General features: G+C 41.6%; 1 protein-coding gene across 1 annotated transcript in view; it reads left to right on the top strand.

Annotated features, from left to right (window-relative positions):
* The window catches only part of LCP1 (lymphocyte cytosolic protein 1), a 550,854-nt gene that overhangs the window by 410,954 nt on the left and 121,654 nt on the right, over nt 1-18,246 (top strand). Inside the window, exon 11 of the mRNA XM_044071582.1 lies at nt 9,075-9,270. Coding sequence (XP_043927517.1) covers nt 9,075-9,270 — 196 coding nt within the window. The remainder of the gene's footprint in view (nt 1-9,074; nt 9,271-18,246) is intronic.

Below are 18,246 nucleotides of genomic sequence, written 5' to 3'. Positions count from 1 at the left end.
AATCATGTTATCTTCATCAGAAACTGCAGCAGTGGTTAGTGTTCACAAGCAGACTGCTTGTTCCTGCAAATCTTTGGTCTTGCTGCCTTAGTATTTTTTGTTGTGTGCAGACAGAGTTATTCCTCATACAGCCTCTGTGATAGTCTCTGCTTGTCCTTAGATAACTGGAGGTTTTCCAGTGACACTTCCTGTAGGATAACCCAGGCCCATGACCACATTATACAGACTGTTGTGTGTACAACCAGACATACGGGGTTGGGAAGTTGGCTTAATGGGTAAGATGTTTACCTTATAGACACAAGGTGCAGGGTTTGATTCTTACATAGGGTAATTGGCTAGGCTTAAAATGGCCCACAAGAGCAATTAGCCTGATATACTAACCTATAATTCAGTATTACATTATAGCCAGCCCACAGTTATGGGGTCACCTCACACACAATTCAACATCCACAGTCAGCATAGTACTTATGAATCCTGGTCTTGTTCTTTGTCTTTGTTTCTACTTCTTCCTAAGATTTAGATTTTCATTAAGATTGTTTTTTTTTCCGGCTATACTTGCTTCATCATAATTGCGTAGTCTGTTTTTGTGATAGCCAGAGTTTTGTACATATAAAAGAATAATAATGATAAAAAATCCACAGAATCCATTCATGTAAGTGCTACACATTTGGTCTGTAATCAATTTACTATTTAAATCCGTATTAGAAACCATAATCCCAGCCCTAAATATTTTAATACTAATTAGTGTTCTTCATTACTTAAACTGAGGTTTTAAACACATTAGACAGGCAAAGATTTTTAAGATATTTAAAAATATAGCTCAGTAACATAGGTTCATAGGTTTATACTAGGCTATCTGCCCTAAGGCATTTATAAGCCTAGCCCAAAGTTATGTGGCTTACGCCACCCCTTATGTTAGAAATAATGTGCCCATTAGTTTGTTGTGCCTCTGTCCAGCAGTGACACAGAGATGATTCCCGGGGTAAACCTACGATCTCCCATCCACCGGTCAAGATTTCTCTTGAACAGAGCCAGCGAGGTGCTCTGCCTCACATGGACCGGGATTTTATTCCACAGCATGGGGAGTCTCTGGGTGATAAATCTATCCCTCCAGCACGTCCTATTTATATTCGTGCTAAGGTTTAAGTCACTTGCTCTAGTGGTTCTGGTGGATTTGGATTTTTTGAGGTGGAGCATGTCCATTAATTCCGGGTTGGTCATGGCCTTGTATGTCAGGCACAGGTCACCTCTGAGCAGACGGTATGCAACTGAATAGAGTTGGAGTTTCTTCAGTCTGGCAGTATATGACAGGTTTTGGAGTCCCTTTATCCTTTTGGTGAGGAACTTTTGGGGTCTCTCCAATTGCTGCAGGTGTCAGGTGAGATACATCCCGAATGGGGCATTGTACTCGATCATTGGTCTGATAAGTGAAGAGTACAGGGGAACAATGACCTCACTTGATCTGGATGTGAATCCCTTCATGATCAGATGGGCAATGTAGAAGGTCTTTCGAACCACTTTAGCAATGTGAGTGTCAAACGAGAGGCCACTGTCAACCTGGGTACCCAGGTCCCTGATAACCTCTTCTGTGCTTAGTGGGTTGCCACCTATATGGTAGCTTGGGGTTACCTTGTTTTTCCTGAAGGGTATGACTATACACTTTCTTGCGTTTAACTTCAGGCCATGGCTGTGGCACCAGCTATCAGTTTCCGTGAGACCCCTCTGAAGGATGTCTGTGTCCGATGTACTATCCACTATGGCACCCAGTTTGCAGTCATCCGCAAACTTTGTCAGCCATAGTCCTCCTATGTTTGCCTGTACTTCTGAGAAGTAGATGCCGAACAATAGGGGGCCAAGGACTGAGCCCTGTGGGACACCACTTGTAACCGGCTTGGAGTCTGACATGGCTCCAGCAACTCTAACCCTGTGGGTTCTGTCCTTTAGCCAGTTTGCAACCCATCTTGTGACATATGGGTTTACATTTAAGCTGGTAAGTTTCTCTATGATACCCGAGTGGGGTATTGTGTCGAAAGCTTTTGCAAGGTCAAGGTAGGCTGTATGGACTGCCTTTCCCTCATCAATGGCCTTGGTAACTGTTTTGAAGAAGTCGACCAAGTTCAAAAGGCAAGATCTGCCCTTGACAAAGCCAAACTGGGTTGGGTCCAAGGTCTGCAAGTCCCCTATGTCCTCGTTTATGAGTTCCATTATGATCCTCTCCATAGCTTTGCAGACCAGGATTGTTAAGCTTATGGGGCGGTAATTACCAGGGTCCGTAGAGGCACCGCCTTTGTGGAGTGGGAATACAGTTGCCGTACGCCACTCCTTGGGCACATATCCTGTGGTAAGGCTAAGATTAAACAGCTGCCTTATGTGCGGGTTTAGTTCTTCATTGAGTTCATGTAGCACACAGCCGGGGACACCATCCGGTCCCATTGATGCTGTGTTTTTAGCTTTAGAGAGAGCAGCTTTCACCTGCGCATTTGAGATGTCTGGGAGGCTACACTCTGTTGGGATAGTTATCGCTCCTTTTGGGGGGGGGGTGAAGTTTGCGCTGAACCTGTCTGCCAGTATGTTGGCAATGTCTGTGGGTTCAGTGATTTTTGTATCATTTTGGACTAATTCTGAGCATATCTGGGAGTTTCCACCCAGGTTTCTGACATAGCTGAAGAGGGCCTTATGATTGTCTTTTGAATCTATGGCAATTTTTTTCTCAAAGTTGGCCTTGGATGATTTTATGAGGGATCGTAGTTTCTTGCTAGTACTGATCAAAGATGCCTTCCCTTTTTGGGATTTTGCTCTATCATGTAATAGCTTTCTCCTCTTATTGTAAAGTTTGTTTATGGCTGTGGTCCACCAGACTGGACGTTTGCCCTTGGTGGAAAGAGTCTTGGTTTTATTTGGGATTGCCTGATCCATGCAGTCCTGAAGGTGTTCATAAAAGGCATTTGTAAGGGCTTCCGCAGCTTGGGTTGTGGTTTCCATTGGCTCGGGCGCCTTGAAGGATACCACACCTGTCTTGAGTAGTGTGAAGTTTGCTTTAGAGAAGTTCTTCACTGTGGTCTTTTTTGTTTGGGGTGGGGGCGGGATGTGGATTTCTAGTGAGATTAGTTTATGATCTGATCTCGCCAAAGAGGGATATACTTCCGGTGTGGAGCATTTTGTCCCCATGTTTGTGATGATGAGATCTAGTATATTTTCTCCTCTTGTGGGGACGGTGACTAGTTGTTCCATGGCATTTGAATTTATGAACTCCAGGAACCTTTGGGCTAGAAAGTTGGGACTTGAGTAATGTTCCCAGTCTATATTTGGGTAGTTGAAGTCACCCAATATGATGGTGTTTGGTGATATATTTATACCCTCCAGTGTCTTCAGGAAGGCTGTGTGGGTTTCCTGAGTTTGAGAGGGTGGCCTGTAGCATGCTACAAATTATAGAGCAGTTTTGCCTATGGTTAATTGCACCTGGATGGTTTCCGATGCTTCGTGCATAGCCACCAACCTGGAGGTGTGGGTATCCTTGATGAATATGGATACACCCCCTCCTTTTGTGGTATGGTCCGGAACGCATGATATGAGGTAAAACCTGATAGTGCCGGGGTGCTCTCAGGAGCCTTGAACCAGGTTTCAGTCACAGCACAGACATCGATGTTCTCCATACTGAGAAGGGCCTCGAGTGCGTGCATTTTGAGATTTAGACTTCTGGCATTGAGCAGCATTACCCTTAGTTCCTTCCCGTTTTTGTTTTCTAGGGTGGTAGGTTTAGAATTTGAGCCTTGCCTAAAAAAGGCACTATGGGGGTGGCAAGAGCCTTAGCCAGTATCCGGAATCCCAGGGGTGACAGGTGCAAGCCGTCCCTTGCGAAGCAGCGTGGCTTGTCAAGCATGTCATCCCAAGCAGACAGACATTGGATCCCCTTTGAATGACACCAGACATTAAGCCAATTGTTAAAGCTGATCATCTTGTCTCTATATTGTGGCATCATTCTTGGTGAAGGAAGGATACTGCTCAGGGTCAGGGTCATACCTGCCTGGGCTACATAATCAGAGAGCTCCACTATGTCTCTTTTCATGTAGTCCAGGGAGGTATGTCTCAGGTCATTCACACCAGCATGGACAATGACTGTGTCATACTTGTACTTGTCGTGGAGTGACCTGAGTGCTTGTGTTATGTGGCGGATTCTAGCACCCGATAGGCAGCTTACCGTGACCTTCTCCTTGTTCAGCCTGGTGAGTGGGACGTCAGTGTGTCTGACTATAGAGTCACCTATGACAAGTATGTTTGGTGCTATATTTGGCCTTAAGGGCAGTGACTGCTTTGCACACTGATTTTGTTTTTTATGTGTTGTTTGTGTGGTGTCTTGAGTTTGCAGTTGCTTGGGTGTCTGCTTTGGAGGTCTTTGCTGTTTAGGTAAATTTTTACTCAGAGCCTCCGAGTATGTCTTAGTGTGTTTATGTGTTTGATTCAGTGGTGTGGTTGAGTTATGTGAGACTTGTATTGTGGTGTGTGTAGTTGCCTTCTCCTCCTGCCTGGTCTTGCCAGTCCTGAGTTGAGAGAGCTCAGCCTCCAGTTTGGCTAAATAGCTGCATCTCTCGCAAGTGTTAGTGTTATCTGGGAGGAGGAGAGGGTTGTCCGTGTACATGAGGCAATTGTAACATTGCCTCAGAATTCCCAGATTCACCAACTGGGCAGGAGAGGACGCCAGCATCTGACCCTTCAACATGCTAGAAAGAATTATGAGTTGGTATGAGACAGAAAAGTAGAGGGCTTAGCAGGGAAGTGGGCACTCCTGGGGGGTTTTGCAAGTGAGGGATTTGTATAATATAGGAGTGCTTGACCTGCAAAGAAAATGCTTATAAGACAATGGATATGCTTTTAAGACAAGTGCTGAGCTTTTTGAGAAGAAAAAGCAATTAGGAACAAGTGCTGTGCTTTTTAGTTTTAGGTTCCTAACAGAGCAGTTCTAAGGGAAAAATTGAAGAACAGACTTTATGGAGCCAGAAAAAGTTTAACCTTGTTAAACCGGCGCTGCCCGATGCTGCTCTAGTGGCAACTTTGCGCTAAAGCACGTTAAGGCGTGCTTGATAGCAGGAGCTGGAAAGAAGCAGGAATAGACCCAAAACGGACAATAAAACTACAGTTTCAAGTCAGTAACCACTCCTACGGGGCACAGGGGAGCTGCTCAATGTTATTCACTGCCACTGATCAACAGAGAGACTTTCCTTTAGCCCAAGCAAAAATGGCCTCACAGAAACTTACAAACAGTTCAGGAAACAGCAAACCTGTAACTGAACTTTTTTAAATCTCAGAAAAGTGGGAAAAAAGCAAGATTTTTTTTTTTGTTTTTGTTTTTTCAGAGATAGCAGAGGTTCACAGGTAATATCAAGTTATAACAGTGCAGTAAATGACCCCACACAAGAGTGCTAGGTCAAGGACAGAAGATATGCAAGTTTTGAGAAAAACCTCTCAACTGTCCAGATTTTCACAAACTGTTCAGATTTTTGCCTCATATTTTTGATCTCTTCCAGACAAAATTTGTGTTTTTCTGGAAAATCACCAAGGATTGAAATCACTTAATGGGTAGGCATGCTTTGACCCCAAAGAATCATGCATTTGTGCCTCTATTGGACTGATAGCCAGGGAATTGTTATGGCTAGGTTTGTATAGACCTTAGGGCTGATAGCCTAGTACCAACCTATGAACCTATTCGAACAGCTTCATATGTGGCTGTGCTATCTAATCCAGGAGTGGCAGTCCATTCCACACTCTGAGCAGCAGTTGGCAGATGCTTTACTGGTATCACAGGCATGGATCTTCCTGAGGGCTCTCTTATCCTCTGCTCTCCTTGCCAAGGTGGTTTCATGCATGGTGAGAGCTTCATTCACTTCCTGTTTCCAGGCAATCTTGTCTGAGGTGACAGAATACCAGGTGTTCAAAATGATGGAGACAGCACTAAGGTCACACTTGTATATGTCCTTGTAGCACAATTTGGCCATTTTTCACCTCTTTTCAGACTCCAGCTCTCCACAAGGGTGGATCTTTTGGTGCTCAGCCAACCGTCATGAGTGAGACATGACCCAACCAATGCATACACTTCTGTTTTAGGAGGGTGAACAAGGAGGTAGTGCTCATCCTCTCAAGCATTGTGCTTTTTGGGATCTTGGCCTGCCATGAGATATGAAGTATGTGCCTAAGGCAGCTCATATGGAATACATTGAGCCACTGCTCCTCATTTGAGTACAGAGTCCATGTTTCACTGACATACAGTAATGGGATCAAAAAACAGGCTGTGTATACCTGCACCTTGGTGTGTACAGTGATCTTATTATTAGCCCATACTCTCTTTAACAGCCTGGAACATTGTGGTAGCTTTTCCAATGCGCTTGCTAATCTTGCTATTAAGCAACAAGTTGTCAGAGATTGCAGAACCTAGGTACATGAACTAAATAATGACATACGTTTAAGTTTCAGACTTCATATCCTTCAGAAAATGGATACAAACACAGATCTTGTTATTCTAGCAATGCTCTAGGTTTATAAGATTAATATTTAAAATGTATCCCTATTTTGGGGCCTTTGTCCCATTATTTTAGGCTTTGTCCAGATTTCTTGTGCTAAGAGGTTGAGAGGTGTGCTTACTAAGTGTCTTTCATGGGAGTGATGTTTTTCTAAATCAGTGAATTTCTTGAACACTACTCATCTTGACTTATCTCATTTTACATTAGGTGCTGTTTACACCCAGCATATCCCTGCACATCCCTACACATTTCTGATATCTCTCAGTGTTCTTTACTTCACAGTCTTTTTATTTTTTTCATTATTGCATTTAGTCTCATTATCCGAAGTTTTGAAGATTGGATTGTAATGAGTTTTTTCTAAGTTATTTATCTTTTATTACTTCCTTTCTGGCGGTGTTAGCATTTAAGCCTGTCACATGAGATTAGAAAGATTTGGAACAAATGTTTGGTAACAGATATATAAAATATCAGTAGTAAACAGGTGGTAAATTTGAAAGTGGCAAATTTGAAACAGAAGCTTATGTCAAAGTTCAGCTCACAAGTGAATTTTGACTTAGTTTACACTATCCTTGGATTTAATATATATTCCCTCTAAAATCATCATACTCTACCCCTAGAATTGACCCACATGTGGTAAAATGGATAGCAAATTGGCTAAAAGACATATCCCATACAGTGCAATTTGCAGGCACCTCATCAGAAAATAAGAAAGTGACCAGTGGCAGTTCACTTTGATAGAAGATAAGAACTGCTTGACCGAACAAACCTGCTCAACCTCCTGCCTATTGAATAAGCTGTATAGCCTACTTATAAACAGCTTTTTTTTCTTTTTTGTCAAGCTTCATAGAAATTAATTTATAAATCTACTAGTCATTCATTTTCTGATATCCTACTTAACCAAGTCAGAGTTGCAATGAAGAAAGAGTGTACCCAGCACTTAGTGGGCAGACGGCCGTGAAACTAATTCAATATAGGGTAACAGCCCATCACAGGATACATATAGTCATTCACACAATGCACAGGAATAAAGATTTGTGATTCACCTGTAGCTTAGCTTTAGGATAACTCTGGAAAATGGAATATTGGCAAAAATCCACACAATCACACAGAGGACATGCAAACTCCCCACAGAAGACACCCTAGCCGTAGGCAAACTGGAAAACAAACTACTATGTACTTTGCCACTGTCTGCCCTTGAATTCCTGCACCCCATTACTTTTGCCAAAGTGCTAAGAGCTAAAGAAACAACAGAAAGTGAGATAAACAGTGAAAATCCATATGCAATGTTTCTGTACAATACTTACAAATTAAGATTTGTCTGAAAAAATAAAGGATCATATGTGTCATGGCCCTTGGTTCCTCTGCCTTGTGGATATTTAGTGGTTATTGAGCTCAGCAGCATCAGTTTTGTCCTATGATGCATACAAGGACATATGCTACACCCTGCCTGGTGAGTTCTGGTGTTAGCTGCCCATGGTATACCCCATTGCAGAGACGGTATGATGTTCCCATTCTTAATGGTGTCAAAAGCTGGTATGTTCTTAGTAACATTAACAGACTATTTCATATTTTTATCAAGCTATACCTTTTTTGGAACTGTTCTTGAAAGCCTTTTCATGATCCCTACAATGTAAATGTTCTCTCAACATACGTTATCCCGCCACTGTTCCATTAGGAAGATCGCTGGTCATTACTAAGTAATATGTCTTCATGCTGCAATATAGGTGACATATTCTAGAGAAAACTCAGCAAATCAGTGTGAGAGATTCAAGGAAGGAACTTGAAGGTGGTGGGAGGCTTTACTTCAACAAGTGGAGATGATGGCAGATGCTGACATAGCAACATGTATGGACAAGGGTCCTACAATTTGCAGCAGTTCTACATGAAGGCAAGGCTGATTGCCAGCCATTCACTTTGTGTGTGTGTGTGTGTGTGTGTGTGTGTGTGTGTGTGTGTGTGTGTGTGTGTGTGTGTGTGTGTGTGTGTGTGTGTGTGAGAATAGCTGAAAATGCAGTGTGGTATTACACTGAATCACTCGGATAATGTTAGACAGGGAAGACGCATATATCGTTCAGTGTGGAGGTACAGGAGAGTTGTGCAATCAAGAAAAAAAAACGCTACAGTTCAGTGATTTGTATTCTACACGACTATCCAACTATATGCTGTTCTGCATCTCTCCGTTCAACAGGGGTGTGCAGAACTGAAAAGCAAAGTAATAACAAGAGTCTGATAAACGTAATGGTGCAGAGTAATGTGCTGTCTCCTCCTTTTACTGACCCACTACCCAACATTATGCTTTGCCTGCAGAGAGTGGGGCATCCAATAGTGCATCCTGGTTCTGTAGGAAAATTTACACCTGTAAATACTGTCAGTGGGTAGTTGCAGCTATGTCAAGAGGTAAACAAGACATGATCTGGTGAATGCGATCTGTACAGATCAGAAGGACGAGTTTCATTACAAAAAATGTAGTAGTAGGTAAAATGTATCTTGTCATGTACAGTGAATTCTGCGTGTGTGTTTCTGCTTAATTCTGTTCATGTATTTTTCCCTTTGCTTACATAGGAAAAGGATGATCTCCAGAGAGCAGAGTGCATGTTAGTGCAAGCAGACCGCCTTGGCTGCCGGCAGTTCGTCACAGCCACTGATGTTGTCCGTGGTAACCCGAAACTGAACTTGGCATTTATTGCCAATCTCTTTAACAAATATCCAGCTTTGCAGAAACCTGAAAACCAGGATATTGACTGGAGTTCAATTGAAGGTGAGGGGAGTACATTTCTCCCTGTTCTCTTTATTAATACTGCATAGACCTGTAATCTTTACAGCATGTTATACCCTATTTTTTTTTTTCAAACTTAAATTTTCTGACCTCACTGTTTTGTGTAACTAACTGTTTGTTATGCTTTACTTCTGTATCTCTGGACAGAGTAAAACTGGTACACTGGGATCAATGCTGTAAGCCACTTAAAATAAGTAAATTAATTAATTGATTACATAAATAAATTAAATTAAATTAATGTAAAATTTGACTCACGGACAACCTTCAGTCATTGTCCTTTGTTGATTTCAAAAGAATAACTCTTCCAATCATAATAAATATTATCTTGATTTCATTTAAAAAAATATAAATATTTTGTTTTAGATTAATCAAATAAAATGGGGAGAAATATGAGGGAAAATTGTGAAAAAAAGATTAGGAAATCATTTAAATGTAGAAGCAAAATGCATAGCAGATTACTGTCCAAATGTCCTTCTGAATTAGTGAGCATATACTAAGGCACTGTACGAGCACATTCACTCGTGCATGAATCGTGCCATCCCAAATAGAACCAAGATGCTCTCCTCCAAAAAATGGAAGCTAATCTGGTGGTCCCCTGCCATAAACAAACTTTAAAACAAAAGGAAGAAACTGTTGCAGAAAACAGGAACATCCTAGGATGCAAAAAAACTCCCTTACCAGCCTCAGTAAGAAGCTGAGATCCCTCATTTAAATGTTCCAAAGCTAGTTACGAAAATAAAATTGCCAAAGATTCCAAAGACAGCCACAAGGCATTCTATAGCTATGTCAAGAATCTAAATAGCGATGCTCAGATCTGCTCTGAGCTGCAACAGAATGGCATTAAATATACTGATCCCAAGGATATTGCCAATATACTGGCAGATCTATTCAGTGCCAACTTCACCCCCCCCCCTCACCTCCTAAAGGGCCCATCTCAGTACTGAAAGATTGCCAAATTCTGGTAATAACGGCCACAAAGGTAAAAACCGCACTCTCCAAAGCTAAGAATACAGCATCCATGGGACCAGATGACATCCTGGGCTGTGTACTACATGAACTACAAAATGAACTGGCACCTCACTTAAGTGTCATGTTTAATCATAGCCTCACCTCAGGCTTCGTGCCCACTGAGTGCTGCACAACTACAGTTATCCCACTCCACAAGGGGGAATCCACCTTGGATCCTGGGAACTACCACCCCATCAGTCTGACAAGCCTGATTTGCAAGGCCATGGAACGTATTATCATGGAACTTATAAACGAAGACATTGGCAACCTTCAAACACTGGACCCTACTCATTTTAGGTTTGTGAAGGGCCAATCTTGTCTCCTGAACCTGACTGACTTCTTCGAATCAGTCTCCAGAGCTGTGCAGAAGGGTAAGGTGGTCCACACAGCCTATCTGGAACTTGCCAAGGCCTTCGACACCATCCCCCACTCTGGAATCATAGATAAACTTACTAAGCTGGGCATTAATCCATATGTCACTCGACGGGTTGCCAACTGGCTTACTGACAGAACCCACACTGTAAAAGTAGCCGACTCCAAATCCAGGTTCAGACAAGTGACAAGTGGAGTACCTCAGGGTTCAGTCCTGGGACCGCTCTTGTTTGGCATCTACTTCTCTGAAGTACAGGCCAACACTAAGGGACTCTGGCTAATGGCCATTATTGAATCCCAAAATGATGTGGATATCCTACAAAAGGGACTTACAGAAACAGATGCTTGGTGCCAGAAAGCTCAATGCCAAGAAACATATAGTTATCCCCTTTGGGAAAAATCATGTACCCATGAATTACCACATAGGTGGCAGTACACTAAACACCGAACGTGTGATAAAAGACTTAGGGATACAGGTGGACAGTGGTCTCACCTTCGATAACCACATCGCCACAACAGTCAGGAAATCCTTCTATGTGGCACACTTCATCACTAAGGGCTTTTCATCTGGAAAAAAGGAGGTCATTGTCCCACTGTACTCATTCCTCATTAGACCCATTATAGAATACAACGTCCCATTTGTTATGTACCTCTCAAGACATCTGCAACAACTGGAATGGGCACAGAAAATACCTCACTAAAACAATCACAGGCCTAAAGCAGATGCCCTATGCTGAACATCTAAAAAGACTCCAGCTATACTCTGTCGCATATAGTCTACTCAGAGGCGATCTCTGCTTAACATACAAGGCCATGTCAAACCCAGAGCTGTTGGACATGCTAAACTTAAAGAAATCCCAATCCCTCAGAGCCACATGCTCCAGGGATATAAACCTTGTCATCACAATGAACACAACATGCTGGAGGGATAGGTTCCTGACCCAGGGACTCCCCAGACTCTGGAACAGACTTTCCATACATTTCAAGCAGAGTGCCTCTTTGGCCCTCCTCAAAAGGAACCTTGACGATTGGATGGGAGATAGGAAATTCACCCCGGGGATCACATCAGTCACCATGCTAGACAGGGGTCCAGGAAAGTAAATATTGTGGGAAGAAATAGCCATGGAATTGTTATGGCTAGGCTTGTATAGGCCCTAGGGCCGATAGCCTAGCACCAACCTATGAACCTAGGGTGAACTGCTTTCTGTTAATAGCTGTAAACTCATTTTTATCCCAAATTGTGAATAAACAGCCAAGAGATAACAGTATATAACATAACTTGAAAAAAGCCCCTGTTATTTATGCTTTTAGACTTCGCATTTACATAAATTACCAATGTGTGTGTGTGTGTGTATGTGTGTGTGTGTGTGTGTGTGTGTGTGTGTGTGTGTGTGTGTGTGTGTGTGTGTGTGTGTGTGTGTGTGTGTGTGTGTGTGTGTGTGTGACCTATATCATGTTATCACAAATTCAAAATATCAAACATCAAAATAGCAAAAGTGCCGAAAACTCAAAGTTCTGTTTTTTGAGATCGCAGTACAGTGAAGAGTGGGATATTTGCCCTTTCCTCACTGTAGTGTGATTTTGGATATATATTTAGCGGGGGGTGTGGGGGGCACAGCCCCCTAGAATACGGAGTTCGAGTTTCAGAATTTTCGCTTTTTTGAGCATTTCACATTTTGCATCTTCGATAATATGATATAGACGCTGTGTGTGCGTGCCTGTGTGTGTTTGTGTATCTGTGTGTCTTTGTGTATCCTGCAATGGGTCAGCACTCCAGTCAGGATTAATTCATCTGCCTTGTACCCACTGAGTGCTAGGACAGGATTCAACACCCCCTACAACTTTGAATTAGATTAAGTAGGTAATTGAAGAATGAATGAACAACTAATTGCACCAGTGGGCATGACATCTCTGTTTGGATTTAATATAGCTGCTATACATATCAACTATTTGAACTTTGGAATATGTTGTTGTGTTTTTTGGCTTATTCCGGTTAGGGGTCGCCACAGCGGAACTCCGGTCCGCTAATGTTTGGTAGTGGATTTTGACGTGCCAAGTTACCAGCCCTGACGCACTACCTTCAACGAAGGCATGCCCATTCACGCATGCCTCCACACAGAAGACGCTCTAGCTGAGAATCGAATGGGACAACGTCTTGCTGTGAGGCGACAACGCCACCGCAGCGATTAGTCTATTGTTGTTATATATGAAAATATGCACACAACTTTATCTTTCTTTTGTGGGGGTCATGTCTCCCACACTACATTCCAGGAGTTTATCCCTTGCACTTCAAACATTCTAACTGTGAGGTCACTGCATCATTAAATGCCATCTCTATCAAGAGAGAGGATTTTTTTTTACCTTATAGGTATCATCAAAGGCAGTGTTCATGTCAGTCTGAGAATAATAAAAGCACTCCTGGCACCCTGACAAAAGTAGAGCTCTTAAGGTGTGTGCACAGGTTAGACTATTAACCTAATTAAGGTGGCTTGGGTGCATCCATTATTAATAGGTATTTATTTCTGTATTATAGAATTTACTGGCAATCACTCAGTTGTAGGAAATGGTGCTGCTGTTCATTTTCTAGTGATTATCTTGCATCAATTTGCATTTTAATGATGAAAGTGAGACATCCGCTATTTAGTTTATTACTAAAGGGCCATCCAGATGCAGAACCACATCACATCACCAATAATAGTTGCACCTGTTCAGAAAATTATTTGCATTAATGCTAGGCAGGAATTGGTTTCCCACCTAGTTGCTGAGGATGGCTTTGAATATTGTCGGGGGGGGGGGGTCTGGTCAGGGAGTCTGTTCCAAAGAAGGGGGAGGATGCATTCATCCAGACACCTATCACAAATGTTGTTATCTTGCAATGGAGATTTAGGTTTTTTGTATATTCTCTGAAAAAGTAAAGGAAATAAAAAAAAACATAGGGTCTTTCATATTGCAAAATGCTAATCAAAGATCAGCTCTCCTGAGACTGTTTCACACAGAGCAGAGAAAAATGTATTTTAATTTGCCAAGGTCTTAAACCAGAAATGTTATTCTTAGAATTTTTGGGGGCATTTCAAATTTAGCAATGTGCGCTTCGATAGGTACATAAGAAAAACAGGCTGGAAGGAAGCACTCAGGTTCACAGTTTCTTCAAGGTTTAATGGCACCAAATGATAGATGAGCGAAACACCAAAACGCTGATAACACTCCAAATACGTTTTTGTTCACAAGAACTTCATCAGAATAACCTTGTAATAATAATAATATTATTCTGATGAAGTTCTTTCTTCTGTTATTGGTGGTTACAGTGGTTGGAATCCTCATTTTTACTACTTTGATAGGTACATCCTAAAGGAACATTATAGTCAACTAAGGGATCTAATAAGAGAAAATTACAGAGGGACAAGGCCATCCTTAGACTTAGAGGAAATACCCCAGCAGATAAGCTGTGAATGGGCAGGAGTTTATCACCACAAATAAGATTTTGAGTTCAAAGAGATGTCATTGTCTATGCAGGTACCCAGGTCTCTAATAACCATATGCTTTCAGGTAAATGCCACACATGTGATACAAGGTGGGAATAGGGGCTTTACTGAAGGTAACCATGCCACACTTTTTGTCATTAGGATGAACTCATGTTTAACACATTAAATGCTAGTCTGATTCAGGACATGATGTAGAATATGAGTAGCAGGAGGAGTGGGATTGACAATAACACCTAATCTGCAGTCATTAGCAAGCTTAGACCACCAGCAGTGTTAGCTGTATGATTTAACTTCTGTGGAGTAAATGACAGATAGGAGGGAACCCGAGAGAGAGAGAGAGACAGAGCCCTGTGGGGCACTGCTAGTAACATCTTTGCAGCTACAAGAGCTGTGAACTGCTTTAGCAATGTGAATTCTTCAATTTACTACCCAGAGGACAATGAAAATGTTAACACTGAGACTAGTTGATGCCCACATGAAATAGTGTCAGAGGCCTTGGGAATGACAAGGTAGGCAGTGTGGACAGTTTGGACCTCATCAAAAGCTTCCATGGCCTTGACAAAGAAAGACAAATCAAAACTTGATTAGGGTCAAGGGGATGGAGATCTCCTATGTCATCATTAAATTAGTTCATCACTACTACATTCCTTGGCTTTACAGATAATTCTAACAAGCCTGTTTTTACTAGACTGTACTGCACGGCTGCCTTTGTGGAGAGGTAGAATTGTGGCCGTTCTCCAAGTTTGAGATATAAGATTTGTAAAGAAACTAAGGTTAAAGAGATTTGGAAGAGGCTGGGCTCTGTTGTATTTGATACTTGCAATCAGTCAATCTGAAATATTGTTGGGGCCCATGCAAAGTGTGGTTTTAGTTTTGGGGAGGGCTAATGCAACTTGATCTAGGATGATATTAGGTAGGACAATCAGAAGAAATAGAAGAGGGGATGATGACATATGTGGGAATTGTAAAATTGAAGATAAATTTGTCAGCAAGGATATTAGCTATGCTGTTTGGGTAGTAGGATATACTACTGAAGAGAAGTTCAGAGTTAAACTGGGTAGTATGTCTGAGTTTTGTAATGTACCCGAAGAAGGCCTTCCAGGTATCCCTGGAATTAGTTCCTACTTTAAGTTTAATTAGCTTTGCACTCCCTAATTCTTCACCAAAGGGTTTTGGTTATTAATGTAGAATAGATTTATATGTTAGTTCTACTGTACCAAATAACTTGAATTTGTCACTGTCCTTGTTGAAGATGGGAATAGCTCTTCCATATATCTATCTATTCTTGAGTGAGTAAGACTTTAATAATTATGCTGAGGCAAGGATGGCATCACAAATCAATTTATTTGACTCAATATGCAAGTTGTGACTGTTTTGGATATCAGTAAGTAGCAATTAGCTGGATTTAGAATAATTCTGAAATACCATAGGATTTTATGATTGGGAAAGCTTGTATTAATGGTGATGGTAACAGTGACGTTAACTGGGGGATAGCAATATGTGGGGTAATAGAAGAGGGGGAGCAGCTGGTCTGTTCAGGATCAAAGATGATAATACGCATGGACGGGACGGGAAGAATTTGTACTAGGGAGTTGATATTTGCAAAATAAAGAAAACCCTGTATGTATGTGTTGGTAGTTGTATAGGTTTGACATTGCAGAATGTTCATTTATTTATTTTTATTGGTTGGTAGGCGCTCTAGTCTGCGTGCCCTTTTCAGATATAACTTAAGCCACATGAGCAAGAATTTCACTTACCCGGTGAGGCGGGGAAGCGAGCCCCACGGGGCTCTCTCTTCTGGCTCCAAGTGCCCAGGCATCCGGGTGTGAGCAACTCCAGGAACAGTTTCAGGTGGAGAGTTTGACTGGGGTGGTACACCTGTCAAAGAGTAATGCAGGTGTCCTATGGCAAGATCAGGAAGGACAGAAACCTCCCATGGAGCAGAAGGGCAAAAGCTCGCTTGATATTGATTTTCAGTATGAATACAGACTGTGAATTCGGGACCTTGTGATCCTTCTGGCTTTCTGGGTTTTAAGCAGGAGGTGTCAGAAAAGTTACCACAGGGATAACTGGCTTGTGGCAGCCAAGCATTCATAGCAATGTCACTTTTTGATCCTTTGATGTCGCCTCTTCCTATCAATGTGAAGCAGAATTCACCAAGCGTTGGATTGTTCACCCATTAATAGGGAACGTGAGCTGGGATTAGACCATCAAGAGACAGGTTAGTTTTACCCTACTGATGATGTGTTGTTGTGATAGTAATCCTGCTCAGTCCAAGAGGAACCACAGATTCAGACATTTGGTGTATGTGTTCATGAAAACAAGAAGGATCTTTCATGCCCATAAATGATTTATAAAAATCAGTGCATACCAAGATTATATATTCCCTATTCCAAAGGAGGTATGGGTCTCCTTGATTACGTGTATAGCTCTGCAATCATGGGACCACATAAGTATGTGCTGACCACACAAGACCCAAATATAGTGAAAGTTTTGAAACATGAGGAGAATAAATCTAAGATGACTTCCCTTCTTAGTGTAGCAGGAGCATACCGGCATAAGTGGAAATGGAAATCAAACCAGAAGTAGATAAAAATCAGGCAGCAACTGATTGTGCCAAAAAAATAAAAGAAAGAATATAAGATGAAGGATCAGATGCGAAGACAAGAAATGTGGAAAATGCATAAATATAGTTGCAAGTATAGAAAACTCCTGGAAGAACCTCATGTTGATCAGGATCGAAAGCAGGAATGGTCAAGGAGAGGCAAATTCAAACCAAAGGATGAAAGGTTAATACTGGCGGCCCAAGATAGTGGGCTACATACACATTGGTTTACAAAGTCCATTGAACATGTGGGAGAAACAGACAAATATAGGTTTTGTAAAACAGAATTGGAAACAGTTGCACACCTCATTGCTGGTTGTGATATACTAATGGCAGAAGGACTGTATACTGAAAGACATAATAAGTGGCAAGACTGTTGCACTGGGGATTGTGCAAACATTACAATATTGAAGTAGCTGAAAAGCACTGTGAACATGAGCCACAAAGCATCATAGAAAAGGATGAAGCCTGCATCACATGAGATCACCCATTACCAACAGTTCAAATGATAGATGCAAGAAAACCAGATATAGTGGTTCATGAAAAGAACACAAAAGTAGCATTGATTATCGAAATTGTTACACCTAATGACTACAGTGTCTTGCATACATAGAGACACAAAGTCATAAAGTATCAGAATTTGCAGGCAGAAACAATGGCAATGTGGAAGAAAGAAACACAGACAGTTCCAATAGTAGTAGGAGCAACGGGTCTTATAAAAAAGGAATCTACAATCGTATATAGATATGTTACCAATACATGTAACTCCATACGAATTGCAGAAGGAGTCATTACTGGGTATATTGCAGGTGCTGCGAAGAGCACTTCTGTCTGACATCAAAGACAGAAACAATAGTCTCTAGGCTATAATATACTGAGATGTGAGCCCAACAGAAGAAAGGGTGGAGGAGTAGCAATCCTATTCAAAGAAGGCCTAGTAATCACCTCTTCACCCTCCAACCCTCCTTTGGAAAATAATGCTGAAATACTCATTTCTAAAATACAGATCAATTCTAACAAATCCATAAACATTATCTGTGTCTATTTACCTCCTGGGAATAACATCACTACACTGGGTCAAATCATCCTTCCCTCAAGAAACAATAATCCTAGGAGACTTCAATATTGATTGGAAGAACATCAGTACTGACCATCCTACTTCCAATATTAACCTTCATGGTTTCTCTCAAACTATTACCACCCCCACTAGAATTAACAAACCAAATAAAAAAGAGACTATTTTAGACTGGATTCTTATAAATAACTTTCAACAAACTTATAAAGTAGGGACCCTCCCAGACGATGTAAGTGACCATTCTCTCACCTACATAATTAGGGAAAAAATTGTTATTACCCAACCCACTATATTTCGCTCAATTCGGAGCAACAAACAATTTAACATACAGCTATTCCAAAGTGAACTTACTGCTTGTAATTGGTCTCCCCTAAGAACACTACCACTTGAAGATGCTGTTAAATACTTCAACTCTA

The sequence above is a fragment of the Protopterus annectens genome, chromosome 5.part0 (assembly GCF_019279795.1).
Source record: "Protopterus annectens isolate FY-2018-M chromosome 5.part0, PAN1.0, whole genome shotgun sequence".
Taxonomy (NCBI): domain Eukaryota; kingdom Metazoa; phylum Chordata; order Ceratodontiformes; family Protopteridae; genus Protopterus; species Protopterus annectens.
Note: the sequence above shows the minus strand (reverse complement) of the source record. Positions and strands in the feature narration are given on the sequence as shown.